We start from the raw sequence: 12,768 nt of genomic DNA, 5'->3' as shown, positions 1-12,768 counted from the left end.
ATGGCAGCACAAAGGCAGGAATTCCAAGTTCTTCCCCCTAAAAAAACTCCAAAAGGTATAAAATTAGGACACCAAACAAAACCTAAAAGGGCAGGACAGAAAGACTAAGTAATCTTCCAGTCTAAGATGGCTTAATGAATCCATGGGAAAGTTCTGTTCCACCAGGACCAGGGGTCGGAAAAAGCTACAGCACAGCCATGCTACACTGAAGCAAACCAGCTCCAGCCTTCCAGGAACAATCTGCGGGGTGCCTGAGTCCCTGGGGGTGCCTGGATCCATGACCTCTTGGTGGGGAGATTACCTTGGCTGGAAAGCTTGGAGGGTCAACAGGAAAAGTCTACCCCACTAGCGTCAGCACAGAGCCCAGACTGACATCTGCCTCAGGTGGGAACCTACAGACAGTAAGGGGCTGGGGAGAAACAGAGAGTAAGGGGGTGGGAAGAGACTGCAAAGGTCTCTCTGCTATCCCTGGAGCAGGACTCTGTTACTTTGCCCATATTCCGATCCAGGACCCAGTCTAGGCCCCCATACTACCATAGAGGAGCAGGGACCCTCCTCACAGCTCCAGGACAGTGGGGCATGCCTTTGGTCAACCACAGACCAGAGCCCAGGCAAGAGAGCAGTCAGAGCCTTTCATAAGACCTTGAAGGAACTGAGGTGTGTGTGTGGGGGGGGTTGCCCCCAAAATTCCCAAAAGCTTTGGAAGTATGGTAATTTGGTTCACAGGCTGAGGAAATGAACAGAAAAAGAAGAATCTAACCATAGAAAACTATATACTCAGAAAATTACCAAGTCCAAGCTTCTATATCCAAAGCCTCCAAGAAAAATAGAAAATGGTCTCAGACTATGGAAGAGCTCAGAAAAGACTTTGAAAAGCAAGTAAGGAAGATAGAGGAAAAAATGGGAAGAGAAATGAGAGCAATGCAGGAAAATCATAAAACCAAGTCAGCAACTTGGTGAAGAAAATACAAAGAAACATTGAAAAAGATAACAAGTTAAAAACCAAATTTAGTTAAAACCAAATTTAAATTTTAGCCAAAGTTAAAAACCAATTTAGTCAAATGGAAAAAGCAGTTCAAAAGACAAATGAGAAGACAGCCTTGAAAAGGAGAACTGAACAGTTGGAAAAGGAGATTAAAAAAATTCTGAATAAAATAACTCCTTCGAATGTAGAATGGAACTAAAGGAAGCTGATGACCTTGGGAGAAATCAGGAAACAATAAAACAAAACCAAAATAATGAAAAACTAGAAGAAAATTGAAATATCTCATTGGAAAAACAAGTGATCTGGAAAACAGATCTAGAAGCAATAATTTAAAAATGATTGGGCTATCTGAAAGTCATGACCAAGAAAAGAGTCTAGAAAATTGCCCTGAGATCATAGAAGCAGAAGGCAAAATAGAAATTGAGGGAATCCACCAATCACATCCTGAAGAAATTCCCCCCAAAAAACTCCCAGGAATATTCCATAACTCCCAACTCAAAAAGAAAATACTACAAGCATCCAGAAAGAAACAATTCAATTACCATGGTGCTACAGTCAGGATTACACAGGATTGGGCAGCAACTACATTAAGGACTCATAGGGCTTGGAATATGATATTCCAGGAGGCAAAAGAGATTAGATTACAACTGAGAATTAATTACCCAACAAAATTGAACCTCCTCTTTCAGGGGACTTTCAGATGGACTTTCAGGGGCAGCTAAGTGGCACAGGATATAGAACACCGACCCTGGGGTCAGGAAGACCTGAGTTCAAATGTGACCTCAGACACTTAATAATTACCTAGCTGTGTAACCTTGAGCAAGTCATGTAACCCCATTGCCTTGCAAGCACCACCACCATCAAAAAAGAAGGAAAAGATGGACTTTCAAAGAAATAGGCAACTTGAAGATTTTCCTGTTGAAACAACCAGAGGTGAACAGAAAATTTGATCTTCAAGTACAGGACTCAGGTGGGTAGACAGGAAAGGCTAATTATAAGGGATTTAATGATGCTGAACTGTTTGTATTCCTTCATGGGAAGAAGATATTGATAACTCATATGAACCTTTTCATTGATAAGAACAGTTAGAAGGAGCATATTTAGACAAGGCACAAGAAGGGAATTGAATATAATGATACAATATAGTATAAAGATGGAGTCAATGGGTGAAAAAAAGAATGTACTGGGAGAAAGGGAAAGGAGAGGTAGAATGGGCTAAGATATTTTACATCAAAGAATCAAAATAAGTTTTTGCAATAGAGTCAAAGAGAGGAAGGGGGACAGGGGAATATGTTGGTGTTAAAAGAGGGAAGAAAGTGAGAGTGTAGTCACATACAACAAACTTTGAAGAGGGACAGGGTGAAAGGAGAGAGAGAAGAAAATAAATGGAAGTAGGGAGGAATAGAATGGAGGGAATTAGAGTTAACAATAACAACTTTGGGAAAAAATTTTGGAGCAATTTCTCTGATGGACTTATGATAAAGAACGCAACCCATATAAGAGACAGAGCTAATGGTATCCTGAATACAGAATGAAGTACCCTTTTTTCCCTCTCACTTCATTTCTCTTAAGGTTTCTCAATCTTCTGGGGGGAGAGGAAGAAAGTTAGGTCAAGCAAAGATTCTTTACTATTTCAGAAGGCAATAGGGAACTTGTGGAGACTCCTGACCAGAGAATGACGCCGATCAGATGAAGGATGAACCTATAACCACCAAAAATGTTGGTAAATAAAGAGTTTAGATAGGAAGACCCAATAGAAAGCAATTGCAGCAATTCATGCTTGAGGTAAAAAGGGTCTAATTTTTTAGCTGGATATGTGAACCAAAGTGGTTGAGAAAAATATTTCAGAGATAGGATCATATCCTAAATCAAAAATACATTGAAGGAATCCTTGACTTCTTAAGTTTTTGTCTAGAATAATTCACTAATCAAATTTAAAAAGACTAAAAGGAAACAGGTAAAAGGAAAAATCAAGAAAGAGCAGTAGTACAGAAGGTAGAAGAGAAAGGAGTATCTAGAAGAATAGCATTATCAAGGCCAATCAATAGTGCAGAAAGATCAAGAAAAAAAGAGTAAGGAAAATCTACCTTATGAAAATTCTTTTGCCAACAGAAGGAAAGATCAGAAGGAATTATTCTAAATCAATGACCCAGTAAAAATCAAAGCAAGTTGTTTAAGTCATTACAAATTCCTAAATTAGCAAGATGTTACCATTAAGATATATTTAAGTTGGGGGGGCAGCTAGGTGGCACAGTGGATAGAGCACTGGCCTTGGAGTCAGGAGTACCTGAGTTCAAATCCGGCCTCAGACACTTAATAATTTCCTAGCTGTGTGACTGGGCAAGTCACTTAACCCCACTGCCTTGCATATATAGTAGAGAAAATAATAATAGATCATAAGATCACAGAATGTTAGATCTCATAGACCACTCAGGATAGCACCCTCAGAAATGAATAAAAAAACTCAGGGGTACCTCACACCCAGGAGTGTTAATCCTATGGACTAATGATAAGAGGGAACGTACCAAGAGGGAAAGATAGTGTTGGCTTTGTCAACAGAATCAGAACTAATTCAAAAGAACAAAAAGGGAAGAGGCTTCAAATGGGAAAGATAAGAGTTTAAGGGGACCATGCAGAAGGGACAGTTGGCAGAGAGAAGTACTGTCTGGGGTTGGGACTTGTACAGAGGTGCTAAGCAGTTGTCCAGCAGACATCACTGGGCTAGTAAACAGAACAAGTAAGGAAATACATTAACATCGCATGGTCCATTGCTCCTGATAATCATGCATGTTCTGTTTGTCAAACCTGAGAGTAAGGAAAGATCAATACACATCTGCTTTCTCCATCACCATGAACCCCACCACTATGGGTTTTAGACACTTTCTTCTGGTTCCAAAGTCATCGGGTCCATCCCTTTGCCTTCAGGGATGGGGAGGGGGATTGTCTAGAAAAGATCTCCTCCAGCTCTAACCAGCTTATTCTAAGAAAAGGTGAAAAGTGGAGAATACTTCCTCTGGTCCCTAAGGAATCTCCTTTCCTTCGTCCTCAACAATGGAATCCCCCTGTTCTCCTGACTCCTCACTCTGTGCTCTGTGGTACTCAGAAATAGAATGTCCAGGTTAAGATCAGAGAAAATAGTAGTTCCTTAAGGGCAAAGACTCTCATTTTTGTCTTTTGTTTCCAGTACCTAGCACATAATGATAATGCTTGTTGAGTGATGGCCTGCTCCTGATATCCACAGCAGCCCTTGACTATAAGATATAGCCAGAATCATCAAAGGAAGGAGTTAGTGTGTTTTCCATCTGTGCCTCCACCTCCCTCCCCTTCCTCTCCTCCTCCTCCATTTCCATTAATACCTCCTCTCCCTCTTTCCTTCCTCTGACCTCATGGTGGGAGGGGTAAAGTGAAGGGAGGGGCCTCAGGATTATAAAAGGGAGAGTTCTCCTTCAGAGCAGAACACACCTAGAGGACACTCTGAATAATTGCCACCACCATCCAAGACCCTCCTCAAGAACTCTGCAGGTAAGAAACACTGGGAAGGGAGAGTTATGAGTGACAGAGGAACATTCTCCCTATAGGTAGCCTGGCACACACCCATTATGCTAAGCTAAATTGCAGGACCCAGATTCCTCAGGGTAGATCAGGTCACCTCTCCCTACTACCACCTGAGTTGTGGTTCTGACTAGATTCCCAAAGTGAGAGTCGACTGGAACCTCAGACATTGCTTCAAGACTATAGCAGCTTCAGGTTCCATCACACCACTAAGAATCTTCAGTCTGTCTTGACTATGGCCACAAGTCCTGTCAGATAGAGAGGACTACTACTGTAATCTTCTCCCACTATAGATAAGAAAACAGAGACTCAAATAGAGGTAGAGCTAGGAGTACTGTAGAATCCACAATTCCCAAGGCAAAAAGCTCAAGGATTTTTCTTCTAGAGCATTTTGTCCATTTTCCCTTTCTGTAAGGGGGGACACTCGTACAAAAAGGGGAAGATATTGGCAGGTACTAGAGAAGGAGGGGTAGAAGTATTTTATCCAGTTTTCTAGGGAAAACTAGAGAAAGTGCAAGTTGTTTTCACTATTCATGCTCACTTGGTATAGTAGGAATGGGGTAATTCCTAGGTTTCAGTGTTCTCTCTGCTGATTATTGATTATCTTGAATTCACCTCCTCCCACTAAAGTTCTCAGTTTCCTCCTCTATAAAGTGTGGGGACTGATTCTTTAAAGTCTCTTTCTAAACCCTATGATCCTAGAACTGGGAAGAGGGTATCAGATGGGCCTGCCTTTCCTCCTCCACTGAGTCACATCTTTCACAGACAGGATGCTGCCACTATGGGGGTGCATACTGATTTCTGCCCTTGCTCTGGCTACCTTCTCTGAAGCCTCTCAAAACCCCGAAGCCCTGCTCCAGGACTCTCCTCCAGGCTCTGAAGCCAGTAAGAACTTCAACCTGAAATGGCCAAAGGCTCTGGGTTCTCCTTCCTACCACAGGAGACAACTCCACCCTCAGGACCTTCCTCACCTCATGGCAGGTAAGAATTGCCACCAGGTTAAGGTTGGGGGAAAAAAAGATTAGGGCTTAAAATCATAAATTTAGAACCAGAAGAGATTGACTCCAACCTCTCATTCTATACATGAGAAAATTGAGGCCTAGAGAGATCGACTTGCCCAGGGTTCCATAGATAGTATACCTCAAAGGAAGAATAATATAGGTAAGTTTAGAGAACCTATCCTGGGTGTTCACATGGACTATTTGTGCCCAAACTATGGTAGAGCATTTTGAGCTTGTATTGGTCTGATCAGCCACAGTAGAACACATTGTAACTTGTCTCATAGTGTTGTCATTTTGGTCTTCTTCAATAACGAAGGGCAAGAACTAACCAACTAATCAACCAACCAACAAGATAGTACACCCTTTTGAGCTCAAAGTCTTACATCAAGTCAAGTAAGGTTGGTCTGGAAATTCAGGTCTAAGTCTTAACAACAGAGGCCACCTCCTCTCCTACAATCCCTCAGTTCATTTCCCCCAACCTTTGATTCTTTCATTTTCAACATATCTCATCTTTCTTAGTACCAGATCTGTCCAAGAAACAAGGACCATGGCTGGAAGAGGATGAGGCCTATGGTTGGATGGACTTTGGACGTCGCAGTGCTGAGGAAAGGGACCAGCTCCCCTAGTACACACCTCCCTGTCCTATGTCCACCCCTTCTCCACCCTACCCTCTGTTCAGTGCCAAATCAGAATAAACATTTTCTTACTCTATCACATTGTCAGCTTCTTGGTTTGTTTGGTGGTTGGGAAGCAGGAGGAATGAAGGGTGAGAAAGAATAGAGAATAGAGAACATGAAAGCTGGGCCAAAGGAAGCTACCTTCTCCCACTTGGGTCAAGAGCATGGGCTTTTGCTCCATTATGGATAATATAATGGAGATAAAGGAAAAGATTTGACATCTGACACTTCTATAGCTTTCTTCACTCCAAGCCAGGGGTGCAGCTATCACAGGTGCTATCCCCATTTTAAAGATAAGAAAATAGAAGTTTAAAAATATAGGATTGAAGCAATTCTCCAAAAGGTCATACACGGATTGACAAAACCAGGATTTGATCTGAGACCTTCTGACTCCAACTCTAGCATTCATTACACTACACCACCAAAGTAAAAGATAATCAACACTACCCCAATCCTGTCCTTCCCCATTCTACTCCCCACCACCACCAAAAGCCACCCTTAGCTGTCTAAAGGAGTGGAAATCTATGGAGATGTAGGATAGCAAAAAAACCCAAAACACCAGAGATCATAAGAAAGAGTAAAAAACCCACATGTACAAAAATATTTGTAGCAGCTCTTTCATAGTGGCAAAGAATTGGAAATTGAGGAGAGTCGATTTTTACTATTGGGGAATACCTAAACAAATTGTGTGGTCTATGAATTTGATGAAACACTATTGTTCTGTAAGAAATCATGAGGGTAGGGACTTCAGAAAAGTCTAGAAAGATTTTCATGAATTGATGTTGAGTGAAATGAAGAGACCAAATGAACATTATACACATTAACCACAACATTGAGTAATGATCAACTATGACAGACTTGTTCATTTCAGCATTATAATAATCAAAGACAATTCTAAAAGACTTTGTTGGGAATACTATCCATTTCCAGAGAAGGAATTGTGGAGTTTAAATGAAGATCAAAAATTACTATCTTAAATTTTTAAAAGTTGTCTTATACATTATGTCATTTCTCTCTAATTTTTTTCTTCTGTTTGGACTTGATTCTTCTTTCACAACCTGATTAATATAAATCTATGTTTAACATAGTTATACATATAGAACTTATATTAGATTGCTTTCTGTCAGGGGGAGGGAGAAAAATATAAAACTCAAAATTTTACCAAAAAAAATCCAACTACATATCATTGCATGTAGTTGGAAAAACAAATAAATAAAACTTTTAATTTTTTTTAAAAAGAAGCATATTGCAACAGTAACAATAAAAGAAAAAAGAAATAAGCCACTGGACATCAAAAAAACCTAGAAACATAAACTGATGCTGATTGAAGTGAGCAGAACCAGAATATTATACACATTAATAACAACATTGAATAATGATCAACTATGATTGGCTGCTCTTTTCAGCAGTATGATGATCAAAGACAATTCTAAAGGATTTGTGCTGGAAAACACTATCCATAGAAGAAACTATGGATCTGAATATAGGTCAATGCATACTATTTTTAATTTTTAAAATGTTTTATATTTGTTTTTCCCTCACAGTTTTTTCTGATTCTTTTGTTCTTATTCTTCTTTCACAATATGATTAATATAGAAATATATTTAACCTACCTATATATGTATAACCTATATTAAATTACTTGTTGTCAAGGAGAGTGGGGAGAGAAGGAAGAGATAAAAATGTGCAGCTCAAAACCTTACAAAACAATGAATGTTGAAAACTATTTTTGCATGTAGTTGGAAAAATAAATTTATTAAAAAAACAAAACATTAGGGGTGGCTAGATGGTGTAGTGGACAAAGCACCGGCCTTTGAGTCAGGAGTACCTGGGTTCAAATCCAGTCTCAGACACTTAATAATTACCTAGCTGTGTGGCCTTGGGCAAGCCACTTAACCCCATTTGCCTTGCAAAAAACCTAAAAAAAAAAAAACCCACTAGATTAGGGTTTCTGGAGCTCCAATTCCAACTATGCCATCAAACCTCTCAATGTGATCTGAGCCTCAGTTTCCCCCTCTAGACCATGTTAGAAGAAGTGATCTCTTCTAAGTTTCCTCCTAGCCTCAAGGTTCTATAGCTCTAGAAAGAATTCCTTCCCTCCCCTTCCCCACCCAAACTATTCCCTCTCCAGGGAGACAGAACTCAGGCAGTCACCAAGATCATATCATTTATTGCATGGCTCTTCACAAGGAGGGAGAACTCAGATGAGTTTAATGAGCATCCATATGGTGATTATAGCAGGGAGGAGGGGGATCTAGCTACCTCTCCCCAGAAGTGCACATGTAAAGAGTGGTGACTTTTAGAGCAGAAAGGCTAAAAAAAAAAATAGTTTTTTTTTAAAGTAGGGAATCCAGGGGGGCAGGACTCTTACTATCTTACATTATTCACAGGTGAGAACTCCTCACCACTCACAGTAATATATTAACCTCTATTTACAACCAAGACTAAGCTGGATGGGGGAAGGAGGAAGGAGGTATAGGGAAACTAAGTGCCAGGTCCAAGAAAGTGCATATGGCAAGTGGAGACATGGGTCTCAGGACGTCTGTGGGTGTGGTTGGAAGGAGGGAGGAATGGGATCCAACGTCAGCTGCCTCCCAGCAACAGGATAGGGGCGACAACAAGGGGTGAGGAAAGAGATACACCTGCCCCCCCAGAAAAAAAACACTCAAGGGATACTTTTTCAGCACCAGTCAACCTGTCCCTTGTCTGGGAGCTGGGCCAGGATCAGGAGGCTCTTGAGCCCCTACTTGCCATCCTTTTGAAGCCCCTCTGGCCACCACACGGTCCAGTCCCAGTTGCTGTAGTTTCTGTATCAAATTGATGCTGAAGCCATTGATCCTCTTCCGACCATCCCACCCCCCACTCCGTCTCGATGCCCCCGACCCATCTTGAAGCAGTTCTCTGGCTAGACCAAAGCTTCCCATTGGCCAGCCTCTCCAGCCTGGAATCAGGGGTGGTGATAATGTGGGCTTAGTGATAGCAGAGATGCCCTGTTCCTTCAGAAGAGAGAGCAAGGCCTGGGGAGTTCTACGATGGATGGGACTTATGCCCTCTGTGGGACTGCAGCAGGGGGTGGCAGAATGGCAAAGGCTGAAAAAGAAAGAGAAAAGAAGGGAGAGCTTGTGAGTTGAAATAACAAATAGGATCTATTGGGGTGGGGGTAGGGGAAAGAGAGGAGAGCCCCCATTGGTGGTGTCTGGAAAGGATTGGTCTCTAGGATGGAGAAATGAAGCTTTAGAGGCACCATTGCCTTACCTGGGGGTGACGGAGGTGACGTCAGAGGAGGGGTGGACCAGGCGGCAGGTAGTGATTGTGTAGGTGGCTGGGGTCTGGGGGAGATTGTTAACAGAGTGCAACACTGGAAGGGGACAGGAAATGTGGGATTAACACACACGGGGTGGGGGGGGCGTTGAAGGAAGGAAGGAGGAAGGACACATCAGGTGGGGAGGGGTGACATTCACACTCCTTTCCCCATAAGCAAAAATGTCCCTACTCTCCCAGATTCTCACTGAGTCAGCCCACTGATGAATCAGAGGATGAGAGGGAATGAAAGAATAGAGAATAGCCAAAGCCAAAGGTCAGAGAAGTCTGAATCTAAATGGGGCATCTTTCTTAAGACTTGCTTAAACTTAACTACATTCCTGACTAACCCAACTTGAAACCACCTCAACATCAGCATACTCAGTCTATGACATATTCTCTTGAGCTTTCAATGATTAGTTTTGCTCTGATTCTCCTAGTCATGTTTCCCATGCCCTGCTTTCCCTAGCTAGGCTCTATAAGCTGTACATGAAGAGGACTTTCTACCAGTTCTCCATCCTCCACCCCCATCCCAGCATCCAGCATAGGGTGATGTTTATAGAACAAAAAAACACTCAGCCAATGCTTATAGAATGAAAGAACAAGTCATGACAGACTGATTTCAGGGGAGAGATGGTACATGAAGGAGAATCACACAGACATAGGAGCAGGCATACAACAAGGCAGAGACAGGACAGTGCGTGTCAGAAAGGAGAGTCAGTATAGTAGTGCATTGGGCAGGAACAGATGGGGAGTCCCCTGGACCAGGCTTCAGAGGAGTCTACATTTCCAGATGTCAATAATAAGCAACTAGGTGACTCTAAGCACCCAATTTTCAGATTCTGAGTTTCCTCAGCTGTACATTGGGTATAATATCTAAGATGCCTACTTACGGGGTGTTGTCAGAATCAAAAAAGTTTACAGACATGAACAGTTCTTTCTAAATAAATGCCAGCTGTTATTCTATTATAAGGTTTACGGAGAGAACTCTAAAACCCTGACTAGATGTACAAAAGTAGCTCTAATATAGACATTCTGGAGCCTACGGGGAAATGATAGTTTTATCATCCCTCCCTCCTTCTAACATTCTTCTTTCACCTCCCCCTACCTTTTCAGTTGTTCCTGGTTTGGTTTTTATTTAGGAAAAAGGTAGAAGAGAGAAAGAATGTCTGACTCACACAAAGGATAGGCCTTGTCCTTGGTCAGAAGAGTCTTGGATGCCACTGCCTTCTCCTCTTCTTCATCTTCTTCAGGGTCCTGAAGACTATATACCTTCTCTACATCCACCTCTAGCTGATGGAAATCCTTGGTCAGCACACCAGGTCGAGGATCCAGGATCCCTGCCAGATGGGGCTGGGCCAGCTGCTGCCAGTGGTGTAGAGTCACCGAACCTTAGGAGGGGACAGGGGGCAAAACATATATAGACAAGTTACTCGACTCTGGCTCTCCCATCATGCCCTCCTCCAACCTCTCCCTGGACCCACAAGATAAAAGATGACCCAGATGACAAATAAATCACATACAGGTTAGTTGCTTTGGGTCACAGATTAGGCTCGAGAGACACAATAATGCTCAAGGCAGCAAAGAGTATATAAATATATACACCAGTAAACATGAAAACTATTGGTGTTGCTGTGGGGGATGAGGTCCATGTCCCCAACCTCCTCCCCTCTTCTTCTGTTCTTACCTTCCAGTGGCTTGACAATCTGCAGTTTGTCAGGTAGGTAGGCAAGGGAGCCCATGGAGAAGATAGAGCCCCTGGTGGGATCGGAGCAATCTGACAGAAGACTCTCACTGGGAGTCAGGATCCCACTAGAACTCTCAGCATCCCGACCCAGCTTCTCCAGAATTGGCTCTGCCTCCTGGGCCTCCTGCCAAGCTGCCAGCCGCTGCAAGGCCAATGCTAGGTCCTGGCTCCCAGGGGTGCCTGGGCAACCTACCTTCTTCTCTTCTTCCTCACCAGAGACCTCCTCCAACCTAAAAGAACCCAGAGTCAGGTGAACTTACCTGCATTCCATCCCCATCCCAACCCCACATGCCCAGCTTTTGAGGGGACACCCACACCTACAGCTTAGAGCTGCCCAGGAAGGATAGCAAACATCAGTCAGTGAGCTCCCATTATTTTTCATATATAGATAGATCAATAGATTGATATAGAAACAGATATAGACATATTTAGATAAAATATTATTTATATCAGATATGCTATATATTTTCCTGAATTAAATACTACAATTTTAACATCTGGGCTTTTGTTTTGGGGGGGCAGGGGGTTAAGTGACTTGCCCAGGCTCACACAGCTAGTAAGCTTAAAGTGTCTAAGGTCACATTTGAACTCAAGTCCTCCTGACTCCAGGGCTGATGTTCTATGCATTGCACCAACTAGCTGCCCCAACATTTGGGTTTTTTCTAAAGTTTTAAGTTCTAAATTCTGTCTCTCCCTCCTCCCCTCCTCTATCCCCTCCCTGAGATAGTAAAAATAATCAGATATAGGTTTTTCATGTACAATCATGTAAAACATTTCCATATTAGTCATTTTTCTTTAAGGCTCTATCTAGGAATGTCTTATATGGGGGACAAGACCACTCCAACCACTGGTCCATCATTAAGGGTTATTTTACTTTCTTCCTACTCCCCTCCCTTCCCATTGTCACTACTCTCTTTTCCGCTCTGGTTCCAAGGTCCTCAAGCCCTACTTTATCCAAACCCATTTGAATTCCCATTAGTGTCTTCCATTAGCACCTCCCACTTCAGGTACTTACAGGAGAGCATTAGGAGAATGATCCGAGCGGTGGCGGTTTGTAGAGGGACTGCCAGATGGACTCCCAACTACTGAGGGTTGGGGAGACCCCGGGAGGGGATGGAGAGAACCTGACCGGGACCTACTGCCCTGGTTCACAGCCTTCACTGTCTCAAACACCCGACGCAGATTCCTGGGAGGAAGGGCATAAAAAGTTACAAGAGCACCTTAGTGAAGTGGAGGGTTCTGCTGCCAGAGAGGACAAGACACACAAGAATTGGGCATGGCAAGGGAAGTAATGGTTAATGGATGCCTTTTCTGTTGTCCTAGAAGAGAGCTGAAAGGGCTGAAAGTATCTTTGCCCTAGCCTGCAATACTCAGGCCCCTCGCCTCTGCTTCAAAGCTTGCCTTCTTCACACCACCTTCCCAGGTCCCCGTCAAGACCAGTCTGCCCTCCGAGATCACCTTCTACCTGCTCTGTACATATCCGGGATGGAGTTATTTACTTGCTAC

General features: G+C 42.8%; 2 protein-coding genes across 6 annotated transcripts in view; one reads left to right on the top strand and one right to left on the bottom strand.

Moving 5' to 3' along the window:
• The first annotated feature begins 5,307 nt into the window (after positions 1-5,307).
• Positions 5,308-6,164, top strand: GAST (gastrin). The gene is made up of 2 exons (XM_074220545.1): positions 5,308-5,518; positions 6,064-6,164. The coding sequence occupies exons 1-2, from the start codon at positions 5,308-5,310 to the stop codon at positions 6,162-6,164; spliced, it is 312 nt and encodes a 103-aa protein (XP_074076646.1).
• A 2,183-nt stretch (positions 6,165-8,347) lies between these two features.
• Positions 8,348-12,768, bottom strand: part of HAP1 (huntingtin associated protein 1) — a 31,683-nt gene continuing 27,262 nt past the window's right edge. For all 5 annotated transcript variants that reach the window (XM_074223938.1, XM_074223937.1, XM_074223939.1 and 2 more), the window contains 5 exons: positions 12,278-12,448; positions 11,203-11,492; positions 10,694-10,906; positions 9,471-9,573; positions 8,348-9,305 (listed from right to left, as the gene is read on the bottom strand). In XM_074223938.1, the coding sequence (XP_074080039.1) occupies positions 8,906-9,305; positions 9,471-9,573; positions 10,694-10,906; positions 11,203-11,492; positions 12,278-12,448 (1,177 nt within the window). In that variant the 3' untranslated portion in view covers positions 8,348-8,905. The remainder of the gene's footprint in view (positions 9,306-9,470; positions 9,574-10,693; positions 10,907-11,202; positions 11,493-12,277; positions 12,449-12,768) is intronic.

The sequence above is a fragment of the Macrotis lagotis genome, chromosome 2 (assembly GCF_037893015.1).
Source record: "Macrotis lagotis isolate mMagLag1 chromosome 2, bilby.v1.9.chrom.fasta, whole genome shotgun sequence".
NCBI classification, from domain to species: domain Eukaryota; kingdom Metazoa; phylum Chordata; class Mammalia; order Peramelemorphia; family Peramelidae; genus Macrotis; species Macrotis lagotis.
This window is presented reverse-complemented; position numbering and strand designations above follow the sequence as displayed.

Bases quoted from the DNA above. Each gene is read 5' to 3' on its own strand.
- GAST (XM_074220545.1), top strand. From the start codon at position 5,308: ATGCTGCCACTATGGGGGTGCATACTGATTTCTGCCCTTGCTCTGGCT. The intron at 5,519-6,063 runs GTAAGAATTGCC...TCTTAGTACCAG, and splicing joins CCTTCCTCACCTCATGGCAG to ATCTGTCCAAGAAACAAGGA.